Raw genomic sequence first — 17,009 nt, 5'->3', positions numbered from 1 at the left:
CTGTGCCATCAGTCAGTAAAGCTAGGAGATAGAGTCAAGCTCTACAGGGAGAGAATGGAGAAATGAGAAAAAAAAGAGTTAACCAAAACGCAACACAAAGCAGCTAGGTATTTCATAATTTTATTACGTGATGTTCAGTCTATCTTTATATTTAGTATATCTTAGTTTCAGTTAGTTAAGTTTCCTGAATTCATTTCCTTTAGATACATCCTCACACTTAGAACGCTTGTCATCCAAAAAAATATTGTGTAAACACACTAAATTATTTGACTGAACTAGGTTTGTTCTCATAACTTATTATAATTTCAAGTTAGCTGATAAGCATTAGCATCCTTGGATTCACGGATTTATGATCGCAACCTCTCATATACAAGATTTTCAGAATTTTACGATTCACCGATTTATGATCGTGACCTCTTACTTATAAGATTTTCGGAATATCGCGATTTGTGATTTACGATCGCAAACTCCTACTTATGAGATTTTTAGAATCTCACGATTTGCTGATTTACGATCGCAACCTCTTACTTATGAGATTTTCAAAATCTCGCGGTTTATTGATTTACGATTGCAACCTCCTACTTACAAGATTTTTAAAATCTTACAGTTTATCGATTTACAATCGCAACCTACCGCTTACAAGATTTTAGAATCTTGTTGATGCCGATTAAAGATCGCAACTTTCTTGTAAGATCACAACCTAGAATTTTTAGGATTTTCATAATCTTGTAGTTGTCAATTCAAGATCTCAACTTTCTCATATGGTTTGTCAAATTAATATCACAACATGCTTATATGACTTGTTAATTCATTGATTTCAGTTTTAAAGTTACAAAGCTTTCAGAAAAGCATTTTATTTTTAGCAGCACAGCTCGCGTTATTTCCTGCGCAGCTCGTAACTTCTTGCACAGCTCACGCATTTTTATTGAGCAGCTCACCAACTCGCATAATTTTTTGTTGTACAGTTCGGATAAATTTCTACTGCAAAGCTAGCATAATTTTCTGCTGTATAGCTCGCATAATTTTTTTTCTATATAGCTAGCATAATTTTCTGTTGTATAGCTTGCATAATTTTCTACTACACAGCTAGCATAATTTTCTGTTGCACAATTCACACAATTTTTGTTGCAGAGCTAGCATAATCTTCTACTCCACAGCTAGCATAACTTTCTGCTATACAGTTCGCATAATTTTCTACTGCACAGCTAGCATAATTTTTTGTTGTAGAGTTTGCAAAATTTTTCGCTGCACAACTAGCATAATTTTTTGCTACATAGCTTGCGCATTTTTGTTAAGTAACTTACAATGCTTTCACGCTTTTGCAATATAGACAGTCGTTTTTCTGCAATACAACTCATGTATTTTTTTCTCTACAGCTCACTGTATTTTCACAATATAATTTGGCAAACTCATCGCATGTACCCAATGTTATGAGTTAAATCGAAAATTGGATTCTTAGCGGTATTTTGTTAGCATCAACCTCCTCCTCCATCTATTTCCCTTTCGCCTCCCAATCAGCAATGTTATTTTCCAGCTCCTTATTCTTCTCATGCACTTCTTTGTGCAATTCACGAGCCTTATTTAGGGCTTGCTTGTTGCCTTCACAACAAAACTTACACAATAAGTTTTAATTTAAAAACTATGGGATAAACTTCCAATTACACACTTAACGCGTCTGTCTTAGAAGAGTCACTTTATAACTCTTCTTTGAGAAAGTGAGGGATAAATTATTATAGAATATATCACGACCCGGCTTGAAATCTAGTCTGTGAACCCGAACCAGGTCACCACCCTCTAGCAGCACACACCCTTTAGCAGCTTGCCACTCTCTCCAACTTGCCAACTTATCGGCTCCCTACCTCTCTACAACAGCTTGGCACCTCGCGGCACAGTCTCATACATTACGGGATCTCAGTAGAGATATCTCTAAGGATACGTGTCGAGCCTAAGGAGGGTAACGTGTCGTTATGCATGTCACTTAGTTACTTCATAATACTATTAGAGTATGCCCAAAGACCAATCATGAGATGATTGTAATAACATATTTGTTTTACCTCGTTTATTAATAGAAGACATTGCCATTATTATTTCAGTTTCTTTTCTATATATATAAATAAATTGTTTTATAATAATATCCCGAGAATAATATGATTATTCTTAAAATGTCTTTAGTCGAGTATTATTGTGGGCTTGGAAAATAATAATGCATTAAGACTAACGTGTAATTTATTGATGACAAAATGTTGTCATTGACATGGGATGTCAAAATCAATACATGAGTATGTGTGTTAGAGAACAACATATTGGACTAACTCGCTATGAGTATGTTTCTTGGATTATTATGTAATAGTCACAATATTACTCATAGTGATTACTATGTATACGATCCTCAAACTTGAGATCATTATTATCCCAACATCGTGAGTCGTATATTTTGATATAGTCAAACATCTACTGTAATTGGTTGTTCTATAAAAGCTAATGTTGGATATACCACAATCTATGTAGTGGGATATGGTTGATCAATATAAGATTTGTCCTTCCTACATAATAGGAGCAATATCTTAGGTCACTTGATTGAGTGAAACTAGAAATGCATGGTCATGCTCGAATAAGTTGATATGAGATATCATACTTATTTGTTTATCATAGTCTACTCAGGATATCAAGAAACATTAGATGGACTATGCAAGTGTGACTATTCCATGACTTGAGTCCATTCTAGATATAAAGGACAAAAGGATTTAATACATGAAGGGTTAATCACAGAGAGGTTATGTCGAATCATGACTTCTTGTAACTTAGGTAGCAATGATGCATTACTAGATGTCACTCATTGTTTGTAATATTAGAATCGTTTTAGTATTATTGCTAGCGTTACAAGAACCTACAAGGTCACACCCTATAGTTGAAACGAACGGAATCTAAACATAGTTGGTATTATTTTTAGCTGTCACATGAAGTAAGTTGATTATAGAATTAATTTAATTGGACAGTTAAATATTGAACGAATAATATGTACAAGTATGTTGTACACATAATGAGATGTTTAAATTAATATATATGAGTTTGATTTGTATAAAATTTAACTAAACATAATTTACCGAAATCCTTGTTATAATTATTGTTATTATAATTTACGATCAAATATTATTATAATTATTGTAATTGTAATTTTTCAATCAAACATTATTATAAATATGGTAATTATAATCGGGTAATTATTATAATAAATTTTGATTCATATTAAAATATCAATTATTCTCGAATTAGGAAATATAGGGTTTTTAAGAAAAACCTAATATACCCGAAATATATAGAATGAGGTCTAGCAACCGTCAAATAGATTTTCTCTCTAAAAAAGTTTAAGAGAGTTATTGTTGTTCATTGCCACACTGGGTGGATTATGTAGAGGCCGAAACTTTTCATAGTGGCTTGGAATCGACATACAATTGCGTAATCAATTTCACAACAATTATCTTTGGTTTTCCAAACGATTAAAGGTAATCGTTCATACCTTTCTCACCCCAATTTGTTCCTCGCACACGGATTCCTGGATGTGATCGTCAGATTTATTTTTTCCATTGCGTCATGGGATATATCGATGTTCTGACAAATACGTCACATCAAATAACCGTACCTTATGAATATAAAGAATAAAGTGCATTAAAGAGGAGCGAGAGAAAATCCATTAATATATAGAATTTTCGTATCCTATTACTTTAAATTTATCTTAGGAATCTTTGGCATTTCTAAAGCTAAAAAATTCTGTTATACACGTCTGATGTAAAATTTTTGTGTAGAATATAGCTCAGTGGATGCTTAATCCAAATATTAATATATAAAATACTGTTGATACTTTATAAATTTAATTATTTTAATAGTCTAATATTATTTAAACTCTGTGACAAGCTTGTGAGTCCGTCTAACCCATCTAAATCCATAAAAATTTTGTCAACTTATTAATCTTTTTTTATTTTAAATATATTTTTAAGCTTTTAATAAATTTCTTTTTGAAATTTTTATTGTTATTCAGAATTATTTTTATTTCAAATCATATCATATAATCCTCTTTAGCAAGACATTCGTATATGTAATTTCACAATTGTGTTTTTTCTTTTTCTTTTTAGTCTGCAACGTGAATTTTGTAAATATTAAAAATTAAATTTGTTAACTTTTTAGATATAGAATCAAATTGATAGAATATGTAAATATTAGAGGACTAAATTTGTTATTAAGCCAATAAAAAATCATGTTGGCTTCAATCCTCATCTAATAACAACTAAGGGGAGTTGCTAAAATATTTAATTTCAAGAAATTGAAAACTAAATAAAAAATTAATAGTTGGATGACCAAACTAGAAATACTTGTATAGCTGAATAACTATTTTTGTACTTTACCCTTTATGCTGTGGTTATTGTGTACATGCTATATTTCAATTTGACCTAATTTGATTCTTGTGCATAGTGTCATTATTTAGCCATATAATTTATTCTTGTTCATAATATCATTATTTATTCATATAATTGACAACATTAATTATTTCAATCAAAATATTTAGGTAGTTTTTATTTTAAATATTTATTTCAACTTATCATGTCAAAATAGTTTTTTCTTTTCTTTTTGTGTGTGCTAGAAAGGTATTTTTAAAAGAAATTTGCATTATTGTTTTAATTGAAATTGTTTGAACTATTTGAACTAACTAATATCATTATAAATTTAAAGAATCAACTAATGTCAAATTAAAATATGAAAACTAAATCTCAAATGTGAGCAAAATGGATGGATCAATTTGAAACTTTACCATTATCTTATAACCACTAAATAAGGGAAAAATAAAAGAATCATATAATTAATTATCCAAATAATTAGCACCTTTAATGATTTCAAACCTACATTTAGAAAAATAACATTTATCCCAATTCATTATATCGAAGTAATTATTTAATGGATTTGTCCATTTTTGCATGGAATTGCCAAGGGTGTGCAAGTAGTAAGTTTCTGAGGATTTTTCATGAGTATGGTCGGGAATTTAAGTCAAATATTGTTGGCCTTTCCGAAACTAGAGTTAGTGGTGACAAAGCTGATTCAATCATTGCAAGTCTTGGTTTTCAGTGCTCGCATCGAGTGGAAGCCACCGGTTATTCTGGGGGTATTTAGGTTAGGCGGAAAGAGCAGCTACGGGCTGATATAACCCAGAGTCATCCCCAATTTTTTTTTATTTGGGCTTTAGATGACACTTTCAAATGATTGATTTTTATTGTCTTTGTATACGGTAGTCCTGATAGTAGTAAGAAAAGATGGCTTTGGGAGGTTTTGAATACTACTATCCATCATTTTGATTTCCCATAGGTGCCATTAGGATATTTTAATGCGATTTTAGCCTTTAATGAGAAAAGGAGAGGGTAAGTCACTAGGAAAAGGTGTTCTTCTTTTAGAGAATTTATGGATTCTTGTAGGATACATGATTTGGGTTTCAGAGGTGATCATTTCACATGGCAGAAAGGTGGAGTTTCGGAACGTCTTAACCGGGCTATTAGAAATAAGGCACGGCTATCATCATTTCCAAATTATTTTGTGACTCATTTACCTAGAATCAAGTCTAATCACAGGCCTATTTTTCTATCGCTTTGATCTGAGCTCTATTTATATAGGGGTCGTCCTTTTCGTTTCTTGTCTGGTTAGGTTGAGCATGCCGAGTTTCTTGATTTCATGAAGAATAATTGGAATTTTGTTGGTTCCATGTCTAGTTTGCTTTCTAATTTTACAAATCAGCTCAAGGATTGAAATAAGAAGGTGTATGGTCATATGGGGACACGGAAAAAAAAAGACTACTTCAGAAGCTTAATACAATTCAGAGGAGTTTGAATTTCTCTCAATCTGATCATTTATTTCAGTTGGAATTGAAAACTAGAGAGGAATTGGAAAATGTTTTGTACCATGAAGAACTCCTTTGGAAGCAAAAAGTGCGGTATGACTGGCTTTCGTTAAGAGACCGTAATACTAAATTCTTCCATAGGCGCACTCTTAAGAGAAGAAAGCAAAACCGAATTACGGCTTTAAGGAATGCAGAGGGGGATAGGATTTTTTATGAGGAGGATTTACGTTAGGAAGCGACTTGATTTTTTAAAAATTTATATGGTGAAGATTCGGGGTCAATAAGAGGTTTTCCCATTAATTCTTTTTCGAAGCCTGAAGATAATGAGATCCAAATGCTTAGCAAACCTGTCTCTAATGAGGAGATAAAATTTGTCATGTTTGATATGAGTCCTTTGAAGGTGTCGAGGAGTGATGGATTCCATGCACTATTTTTTCAAAGCCAATGGGAGTAAATTAGGGATTCGATTTGTACTTGGGTAAAGAATATTTTCAATGGCGAAAAAATTAATCATGAGTTGAATAATTCCCTTATAGTCCTCATTCTTAAGGTTCCAAATCCAGAATGCTTTTCCCAATTTTCGACCAATTAGTTTGTGCTCAGTCCTTTATAAGTTGGTAATGGAAATTATTACCAACCGTTTCAAGCTGATGTTTCCAAGAATTATTAGCTAAGAACAGACTAGGTTTATTGCAGGAAGAAGTACTACGGATAATATTATCATTTCCCAGGAAGTTTTTCATTCCATGAAAATTAAGAAAAAGACTAGCAACTAGTTGGCCATCAAAATTGACATAGAGAAAGTTTATGATCGAGTGCGTTAAGAGTTTATTGATGCTTCTTCCCAAGCTGCAGATATTCTGAATTACCTTTGTAATGTGATTATGTCTGCTATCACTAACTCTACTATACAGATTTTATGGAATGGAAACCCAACTCCAACATTCAGGCCAACTAGGGGTTCTGTCAAGGGTGCCCACTTTCTCCCTATTTATTTGTATTGTGCATGGATTGGCTTGGTCATAGTATCCATGCTAATATTAATTATGGATGTTGTCGACCTATTCGTTTATCTCGTACAAGCCCTTCATTGTCTCACCTCTTTTTTGCAAATGATTTGATTTTGTTTGGTCATGCTGAAGAGGATCAAGCTACACTCTTGAAAAAAGGTTTTGGATAGCTTTTGTGATTATTCTGAGCATAGGATTACTGCACACAAAACAAACGTTTGCTTTTCAAAAGGCGTGGGTGATGTGTTAGCAAGCAATCTCTATTGTATTCTTAGTTTTCGGAGAATGCATGATCTTGAAAGTTATCTAGGAGTTCCCTTTTTCCATGATAAAGTTACCAACAGTTCTTTGCATTTTGTGGTGGATAAGGTTAAAAGTAAGTTGCAAGGTTGGAACACTAAACTTTGTCTCTTATTGGTAGGGGTACACTAGCACAATCGGTTCTTATGGCAATTCCAAGCTATTTCATGCAGTTTATGTTGATTCCCAAGGGACTTTGTGAGGAAATTGAATGTATGGTACGTCAATTTGTATGGGGATCTTAACCAATGGCAGGAAAGTGGCTTTGGTTGGTTAGGAGGATCTCTATCAGCCTTGAGAGCATGGGGGTCTTGGTTTTCAGAAGTTGCAGGATCACAACATTTCCTTCATGATGAAGTTGGGTTTTAGAATTGTGACTGATTCTAGAGCTCTATGGTTACAAGTTTTACGAGCAAAGTATAGAGTGGCTGTGGGAATACCAGAAAATCTATCTCGTAGTAGAAGCTCTTTCTTGTGGAGAGCCCTTACTAAGGTTTGGCCTCTCATACATGGAAATTTGATTTGGTCTATGGGGGATGGGAGAAGTATTAGGTGTTGGCATGATGTTGAAAGAGGCTACTCGCTGATGTTAAAAGAGTTCGTTGGGTTTTGGGGCATAGTTCGGCTTGTGGAGTCTGTGGACATATTTCTGAAGATGTGTTACATGTTTTAAGAGACTGCCCAGTAGCGACTAATATTTTGAAGCTTTTGATTCCCATTGATCGGCTTAACAGGTTCTACTCTAGCAACTTACAAGAATGGACAATATCCAACTTGCATAACCAGTATAATATCTGCTTTGGGAAGGTTGATTGGGAATGTCTTTTCGGGATTATCATTTGGCGTATCTGGAAGAATCGTAACCTCTTTATCTTTCAGGATACGTCATGGAGTAGTTTTGATACAATCCGAACCTCGTATAGTTAGGCCAAACATGTTTTGAAGACTGATCAAAGTTATTTGAATATGGAGAGGAAGATGACCTTGTAATCTAATTTGCTAGAGGATTGGGTATTTTTAAATACTGATGGTTTTGTTAGGCTTGAGGATGATTCTGTCGTAGTAAGAAGGGTTGTGAGATACCGAAATAGGGAGTCTATCATTGGCTATAAAAGGTTTCTCGGTAGCTGTTCAGTATTTGAGGCCGAATTGTGAGGCTTATTGGATGGTTTAAATATCCTTATTGATCGTGGTTTAGATAATGTGATGATTCAGACTGATAGTCTTGAGTGGTGGGAGGGATCCAATATGACTCTAATTAGAAGGATTTTTTAACTATTGTATCAGGTTTCTCACTGGAATATTTTTTTATATACCCAGAGCAGATAATCAAGAAGCTGATAGACTTACCAAGATGGCTCACTCGGGAAGTCAAGATTTGCGAAAGTTTGAAAGATCCCCGTTTGGGGAGTTAGGCCAGTTAGTGTAGTTTTTTCTTATAATTTTCTATTTTTCACAAAAAAAACCATCAAAAATTTAATCAAATTACTTAGTAGTACTAACCATTTGGTCAACTTTTTTATAAAAATAATTTGAAAATTTTGATTAATTATAAAAATAACTCACTATTTTTTTTATTTTATACATAAATGACCGAAAGTTGGTGGAGCCAAAGAGATTGGCGCCACCTACTTGCCACATCAGCCAATCATTGGTTACTAGGATTAAAAATTATTATTTTTGGGTGGAACCAATCTATTTGGCGCCACCTGTATAAATACTAGTCTAATACCAATATTTCTAAATATTTCGGGGGCTAAAAAATAAATAATAGTGGTTGAGCCATAAAGAATGGCGCCACCACTTTAATATGTCATACTTTTTTATATATAGTGATTGATTTTTTAATTTAAAACTAAAATTAGTATTTTATTTGATGGAGCCATAGAGAATGGCACCATCACTTGACTTTTTATTTTTAGTTTTCTTTTATTAAAGGTGGTGGCACCATTCTCTATGACTTCGCCAAAATAAATAATAATTTTAATTTTAAATTAAAACTAAAAATAAAAAGCCTAAAGGTGGTGGCGCCACTCTTTATGGCTCCACCAAATAAAATACTAATTTTAGTTTTAGGGTCCGTTTGTTTACATGTAAAAGATTTTACAGAAAATATTTTCTGCATTTTCTTGTGTTTGTTTCACATCAAACAGTTTTATCAATGAAAAATAACTTATAGGTCAACATAAAATAATCTCTTTTTCCTGTAAAATGATTTACCCTTTTGAAAAGCGTAAGTCATTTTCCAAAAAAAAAACTCTCAGTAGGTAATTTTATTTTTATAAAAAATTAACTTAAATCAAGCTTAATATTATGATATTAATAATAATTTTATTTTTATATTTAAATATATTTAAAAATATTAATATATTAATATAAAATATTATATTTTCAATATTCTTAAACATACATATTTAATTATTTATATATATTTAGTCATGTAATAAATTATTAATATAATTAATATTATATTAATTATTTTGATAAATTGTTTAATATTTCAATTTTATTTTAATAATAAATTTTAAAATAATAATTTTAAATAATATTCTTCACATATTATTGCAAATATCAATATTAATATTTTAATAATAAATGTTTTTAGTATAAAGGTTAGTCTATGTACTATTCACAAATTTGCAATTTAGTCTCTGTACTTTTATTTTTAAGAATTTAGTCTACTTTTATTTTTAAGAATTTAGTCCTCTACTTTTTAGATTAAAAATCAAGTCCAATTCTTGATATTATTAAAAAATTTATCAATTTTGTTGATGTCACATTTTAAATAAAAAATACTCACTTAGTAGTCATGTAACTAAAAAATGACATTATAATGAACCTGAATTTAACAAAATATTTTTAATACATGCAAAACAATATAAAATATAAATTTATAGATATAAAATAAACTCGATTTAACAATGAAAAGAAAAGAACATCTCAAATGTATGTTTGCTTCATTAAAAACAACTTTTATGAAATATTTTTAAGAAATCTATCAAACAACAGAAAATATTTTACACAGATTCATCCAAACACCAGAAAATATTAACTTTTCCAAGAAAGTAAGTCATTTTCCAGAAATCATTTTCCGAAAACCATTTTCGGCGAAACAAAGAGACCTTTAAATTAAAAAAATTCAATCACTATAAAAAAAAGTCTGACATATTAAAGTCCACTACTATTATTTATTTTTTGGCCCTTGAAATATTAAAAAATATTGGTATTAGACTGGTATTTATACAGGTGGTGCTAAATAGATTAACTCCATCTAAAAAAATTGATTTTTAAATCCTAACAGCCAATGATTGGCTGACATGACAAGTGAATGACGTCAATTTTTTTTTGCTCCACCAACTTTTACTATTCATTTTATGTCATTTACGTATATAATAATAAAACTGGGTCATTTTTATAATTAATAAAAATTTTCAAGTTATTTTTATAAAAAAAAAACCCATTTGGTCCGACTTGTAAAATTATAAAAATATATAGATCAAATTATATTAAAATTTAAAGTAAAAGATTAAATTTTAAATTTAAATATAGTAGAGGATCAAAACTGGAATTTAACCACGTTCAAAATTAACGGGCACGTGTTGTTGTTACTACATGGATTTCTATTTTACAAATGAAGAATGAAACCTCCTCTTTCGTTAGCCCTCTCCAACATTTCCTTTTTGTTTCCTTAAAACCCTAACGCCTCCATGGCATGGCTACCCAAACTCCGAGTTGCCACCGCCTCTGCTGCTTCATCCGCCGTCAACCCACTCCGACGTTGGATCCGAGATATCGGATCAGCCGCTGCGTTGGAGCTCGACTACGACTATGACTGCTACGATTACGAGCGAGCTCCCCTGGATCGGCGCCTGCCTCAGCAGAAGCTGGATGTGGATGGTTCAGTGCCGGAGAGGGGAGTCCAGTGGGTGCTTATAGGGGAGCCTGGGGTGAAACGCCATTCTTATGCTGAGAGGCTTTCCAAGCTTCTAGGAATCCCTCATATTTCAATGGGTTCCCTTATTAGACAAGAGCTTGATCCTTACTCCTCTCTCTACAAACAGGTCTTTTTTTTTCTTTAATCTCTGCTAATTGAAATTTATTCCTTTGTTATTTTCTAGAAAAAAGATATTGTTTCTTTAAAGGTTTGAATGGTAATTGGTTTTAAAGGTACCCTCTATTATGGAAAAACATTGGTATTGGTGTGCAAAAAATTGCTAAGAAATTCGGAGATAGTCTGGTTAATGAGCTTTTACAAGTGTTCACGCTGATTATTACAACTTTTTAAAATATATAATGTAGTCAAAAATATTAATTTGGTCTTTAGGTGGTAAATGCTGTGAATGAAGGGAAGCTTGTTCCAGAGGATGTTGTTTTTGCTTTACTGTCTAAGCGACTTGAAGAAGGTGAAAATGGTTTCATTCTCGATGGAATTCCTCGCACCAGGCTCCAGGCTGTAAGTCATCTATGATTTTGATATTACAGTTGTGGTTCTAAGATTTTTTAAAGCTGAATGAAACATTCTGCAATAGGTTCTGTCACTAATTATGTTTTTACTATTTACAGGAAATTCTTGATCAAATTGTTGATATTGATTTGGTTGTGAACTTTAAATGTTCTGAAGAGTACATGTTGAAGATGAGTTCAGAAAGTGAGCTTCTTCACATTGGCAACTCCAAAGGTGTAGAAAGTTCCTTGAAGAAGAAACTCCGTGTATACTCAGAGCAGGTAATTATTGTTTGATATGGTTGTCTAATGTCAACCTATCATGGTTATCGTTGTTAGGGAGCCAGTGTATGATTCTTTGAGTTGGATCATGGAAGGTGGAATGTATCTCCTAACCCGATGCTCTTGATCTTCACAGGCCAAGTCAGTGGAGGATTACTACAGTAAGCAAAAGAAGCTTCTCAACTTTCAGCTTGCTGGTGCAACAGGAGATGCATGGCAAGGCCTTTTGGCTGCACTACATCTCCAGTATTCGCCTATTAATGCTTTCAGCTCTTCACCAAAGTTGACAGCTTAAACATCGTTATTTTTCAGATCAAGTGGTCAATTTGATATTCCAGCGTGGTAGTAAATATGTACTGATGAGTGATAGATAAGTTTTTGAGTGTGGCGAACACCCAAGTTGGTGATTTGCCTCGAATTTTTGTTTCCAATTTGTGAGTTACTATGCAATATAAAAGTATGTAATGCAGTTTTGGCCGAAGATAAAAAGAGTGGAGATGATCATTGGCCTGTATGACTATTTATGATATAATGAATTCATTGCCATTTTTTGTGGTGAATAAGATCTTTTCTTATAGAAATCAACAATCGAACATCAGGTGTATCACTAACTATGATGTAGAATCAGATTTCTGATCAGCATCAGCTGTCGCTTGAACTTGAGCTGCATACTGCAAGTTCCAAAGAACATCCTCGAAAGACGGCCGAGATGATGGTTCTGGACATGTACATTTGCGTGTAACAGATACAATGATCGATAACGACTCTTGTGAGCTAGTCATTAACACAGCTGGATCCACAATTCGCTTTCGGCCATCCTGGCTGCCAAAGGATGCCTGTGATGTGTAATACAAGATATTTAGAAGTAATACCTTTCTCCAATTCTGAAGGAAAAAAGAAACAACAGAAAGTTCCAAAACTGAACACACTTTGACTGTGCATTTGACTAGCCATTGTCATTGTGGTAAGGTTGTGTTAATGGACTTCATAGGTGAAAAGTAAGTTCCTTACCATTTCATTTAAAAGAAATGTTTCTCCTTTTCCACTCACTATAGGCCCAACAAGAGACTCTAGTAATATAAATCCGAAGTTGTAAACATCATCCTCTAAAGTTTGCCTTTGGCTGCAACAAAAATTTAAATTAGAATGTTTGAGGGGCATGTCCATCCTTTTATGTAAAGATGGAAGTCCAATTTCATTCATGGTTGCAAGCTGAAAGTATGGATACCTAGACTTTAAGCCCCCTCCCTTAGCCTGCAGAAGAACAAAATGTTTCAGGATAGTCACTCCAGACCATGAAATCTTTTCCTATGCATAGCTAGAAAACATACCTCTAGTTTTTCATTGTATTCCAAGATGATAGACATCCCATAGTCACACAGCTTGGCAATTCGATGCTCGTCCAGCAATATATTATTGGTCTTCAATCGGTTATTATGAACACCGGGAATAACCCCAGTATGAAGGAAATGTACAGCCTTGGCTACATCAATTAGAATTGCTAGTCTATCCGACCACTTAAGAACCTTCTCTGGACAACTTTCTGCACTTTGTTTTTCCAGATTGTGGTTTTCAAAGCTCAAAATCCATTAGTATACATTATAGATAACAATGTTTATGTACAAATATAATTTTGAGTTCAAAGTTTCAACACTGACCTGACAGATGCATACGATAATTCCCATTAGGCACATACTCATATACAAGAAAGACTTTGTTTGCAAAGGGATCATCTTGTACACCACCATCAATGCAGTGCCCCAAAAGGCTTACTAAATGAGGATGATGAAGCTTTGAGAAGAAATCAAGCCTAACTTTAAGGTTTTGAATTGAATATCTCTTCAGTAAATTCAAAGATCGAATGGCAACATAGGTTCCATTCTCCAATCTTCCTTTGTATAGCTGAGAAAGAGAAATAAATGTAAGTCAGATATGTCATTGGTGATCTCACTGACCAAGGCAAAACTTCAAGGATATGGTGTTGGTGCCAAGGTTCCATTCAATTCCGGAAACTACTTGATTGACAAAACAAAGTCATCTAAATTTGATAAGTTTTGACTTTTGAGGATACCTTCCCAGCAGGGCTTTCACCCATAAACATTGATGAATCGAAATTATTTGTGGCTTCCTCCAACTCTTCCAAGGAAAACAGTCGAGATACCGGAGAACCTTGTGTCCCTAGCTTCATAACTTCAGAAATGAATCCTAGTCAAATGATATTGCACAATTAATAATTAACATACATAGTGACTCAATCTTCACCTTGAAACACTATAAAATAGTGATAGAAATCATGATGAATTCCCTTCTAATAAGTTATTACAATATGAAGTTGACCTTTATTGCTTACTTGCATTTGCAAGAATGTCAGGTGAAACCCCGGTTGTTGGATTCTCCTGAACTGCCTTTTGCCGTATTTGAGTTTCGAGAGTTTTCCTTTCGAAGCATCTTCGAGACAGAAAAAGAACCCCAAATGCCAAGATCACCAGAAGAAGAATAGATCCTACTATAATAGCAATTAATAATGCTATTTTTCTTCCAGTTTTTCTTGTGTTTGCTTCTTTACAATATGAACTTTGATGTTGTTGATGACCTTCAATGGACAAGCAATTCCCACCAAATTTTACTGCTCTCTTATCTGATGTATTGTCCAAGCAAGAAGGAAGCTTACCAACCAACTTGTTACTAGAAATATTGACAAACCCGAGTTTGCTACCACAAGTTATTTGCTCTGGAAGTGAACCACTGAGCATATTTGATGCCAAATTCAAATAACTGATGTTTGGCAAATCAAACAAGGCAGAGGGGGGTGTCCCACTCAGATGATTGAAAGACAAGTCAAGGTGCTGGAGATGAGTCAATATGCCAACTTGTGCAGGAATTTCACCTGAGAATAAGTTCTTACCAAGAAGAGCAGTAACCAATCCTCGTGGCATGACAGGCAGTTGGGAATCGAATTGATTCTCTCTTACATCCAACACTCGCAGGCGAGTTAAGCTACTGAAATCAGGCAGTTCCCCTGAAAGCTTATTATGGCACAAGGCAATATCTGTTAGGCTTGAAATTCTGCATATTGAAGAAGGAAACTGGCCCTTCAAATGGTTGCCCCTCAAACTTAGAACAGAAAGATTTGACAAAGAATCCAGTGTATCAGGAATAGTGTCGTTGAAGTAATTGCCATCCAATGTTAGAGTTTGAAGCTTAACCATTCTAGATATCTGAGGGGGTATAGAGCCAAACATGAAATTGGAGCTCAAGTCCAAAAGTTCAAGAGAATATAGCCTATGAATCTTATCAGGAAGAGGCCCCCAAATCCCAAGAGACACTAAACTAAGCACCCTTAAACTCGTTAACCTTGTCAATGTGGTAACTAAAGAATTAATGGAGAATGTCTCAGACAATGTTTTATTATGAATTGCATATCCATTGAATCCACTAACATTTGCAAGCTTATCTCCCCTAATCTTAAGCTCAGTGACAAAATTGTCCTGGCAAGATATCATCATATGTGCCGTTGCAGCCAAGTCACAGAGGCTCCCACTGTAATTATCTAGAACTTGCAGCTGTGAAGGGTACTCTAAATGCTTCCTTATTTGCAGAAAAAGTTGAGTTTGATAAGCTTGCAATCCTTTAGTAGTTTGGAAAAAGCAACTCCTTGAAAACAATACAAGAACAAGCAAGTAAAAGTAACCCATTGAACAAGCTCGGAGAAGCTACAAACGCCAGTTGTTGTCTAAAGAAGTGGATAAAAGCCCTAAAATTAAAACAGGAACGTTAAATGCAAAAAGAATCTGAAACATACCTTGCAAAAGGAAGCTTCATAAGCAATGCTTTACCTGAAGGTTTAATCTCTAATTTCAAACGCTAGAAGATAAATTTCACTGGAGCAGAGAACTGCAAATATTAGTTGTGTGTTAAGGAGGACTTTTGACAGTAATTCACACTTATCCATATTCAAGAGCACACTTAAAAGCATAGGAAGCTGAAATTGAAGCAAAAGAAGGAGGAAAACCTGAAGAAAAAGGAATCTGGAAGACTAAAGATGGTGTTTTTCCCAAGAAAAATTGCTACGCTTTAACTTCAGTGAAAAAGAAAAGAACCCCAATGAAGAGAAACACAAGAGAGCACTGACAAACAAGCAACTCTCACGATCCAATGAACATCTCTCTCTACAGCAACTTTCTAAGGAAACAAACAACCCCCCAAAAACCACAACAAGGTTTAAAAAGGACCTTGAAGCGAACAGCAATGCAAGTGTTAATTTTAATATGCCTTGGCCAAGTTACTGTAAATGCAAGTATTGTTTATGCAAGTGAGATATTAAAGAGAAGTGGAATGACAAGTCTTCTGCCTGATGGCGTGGCTGCAAATATAATGGGAGGTGGTAGTTGTAAACTGCGTATAAAATTGATAAGGCAATTTAATAGGGACAGGTGCATTAATGGTTTAGTTCTTTGTTTTTTCTTGAAATAAGTGACAAAGCTAAGTGGGGACTGTGTTATATGTAACCAGAAAAAAAAAATGCTTAAGAAATGCAGAGATGGAAAGAGAGATAATACTGTATAACTAAATACCAGTAGTAGTTTTTATTTATTTGTTGGTTATATTGCTAATTCACCTTGGAGTTTTTGGATATTTATAACAATGCCATCATACGTGAAATCCGAAGCTGAAGTTCATGTGTTAATGTTAAACAGTAAGACATTTACCGAGTATGGGAAAAAGATGAAAGCAATTTTTCAATGTGCTTTCGTGCAACTAAAACCAGTAACAGAGAAGATCTAAAGCAAAGGGCTTAATTAATGGGAATAAAGCAACTTGTAGACAAACATCACTTTGCTAAATGTTTACGATTAGCCATGGAATCTATATATACAACACCTTAACTGCCCATGCTTTGAGTTTGAATCACCAAAAGCCAGAATCCCCACTTCACAACCCACCTCATAAGAATTAGTCAGAAAAAGAGGTTGGCTGGGGGGGACAATGCAGCAGATGGCTTCTGACTCGGTCAAGGCCATCCTCCTCCATAAACATCATTGCAAATATCTTTTCATCAGTTTAAAGATAGCAAAAACATGACATTGACAAACAGA

At 33.8% G+C, this 17,009-nt stretch overlaps 2 protein-coding genes across 4 annotated transcripts; one reads left to right on the top strand and one right to left on the bottom strand.

The window, feature by feature from the left end:
* The first annotated feature begins 10,820 nt into the window (after positions 1-10,820).
* On the top strand, positions 10,821-12,476 carry LOC105779760 (probable adenylate kinase 7, mitochondrial). Its single transcript, XM_012603681.2, has 4 exons — positions 10,821-11,249; positions 11,513-11,641; positions 11,752-11,913; positions 12,050-12,476. The coding sequence occupies exons 1-4, from the start codon at positions 10,896-10,898 to the stop codon at positions 12,206-12,208; spliced, it is 804 nt and encodes a 267-aa protein (XP_012459135.1). The 5' UTR covers positions 10,821-10,895; the 3' UTR covers positions 12,209-12,476.
* LOC105779758 (probable inactive leucine-rich repeat receptor-like protein kinase At3g03770) lies at positions 12,418-16,295 on the bottom strand. Of its 3 annotated transcripts, none has more exons than XM_052629554.1 (9): positions 15,926-16,295; positions 15,750-15,807; positions 14,264-15,667; positions 13,985-14,103; positions 13,572-13,815; positions 13,245-13,456; positions 13,142-13,167; positions 12,925-13,036; positions 12,418-12,749 (listed from the first exon to the last, which is right to left on the bottom strand). In XM_052629554.1, the coding sequence occupies exons 3-9, from the start codon at positions 15,606-15,608 to the stop codon at positions 12,525-12,527; spliced, it is 2,283 nt and encodes a 760-aa protein (XP_052485514.1). In that variant the 5' UTR covers positions 15,609-15,667; positions 15,750-15,807; positions 15,926-16,295; the 3' UTR covers positions 12,418-12,524. The 3 variants fall into 3 exon arrangements, with proteins under 3 accessions (XP_052485514.1, XP_012459133.1, XP_052485513.1); XM_012603679.2 differs by having other exon boundaries at positions 13,985-14,118; positions 15,926-16,294; XM_052629553.1 differs by having other exon boundaries at positions 13,985-14,118; positions 14,264-15,807; positions 15,926-16,294.
* Positions 16,296-17,009: the final 714 nt, after the last annotated feature.

This window comes from Gossypium raimondii, chromosome 4 (genome assembly GCF_025698545.1).
Source record: "Gossypium raimondii isolate GPD5lz chromosome 4, ASM2569854v1, whole genome shotgun sequence".
Lineage (NCBI taxonomy): Eukaryota > Viridiplantae > Streptophyta > Magnoliopsida > Malvales > Malvaceae > Gossypium > Gossypium raimondii.
The sequence above is the reverse complement of the archived record's forward strand: the minus strand, read 5'-3'. Positions and strand labels throughout refer to the sequence as shown.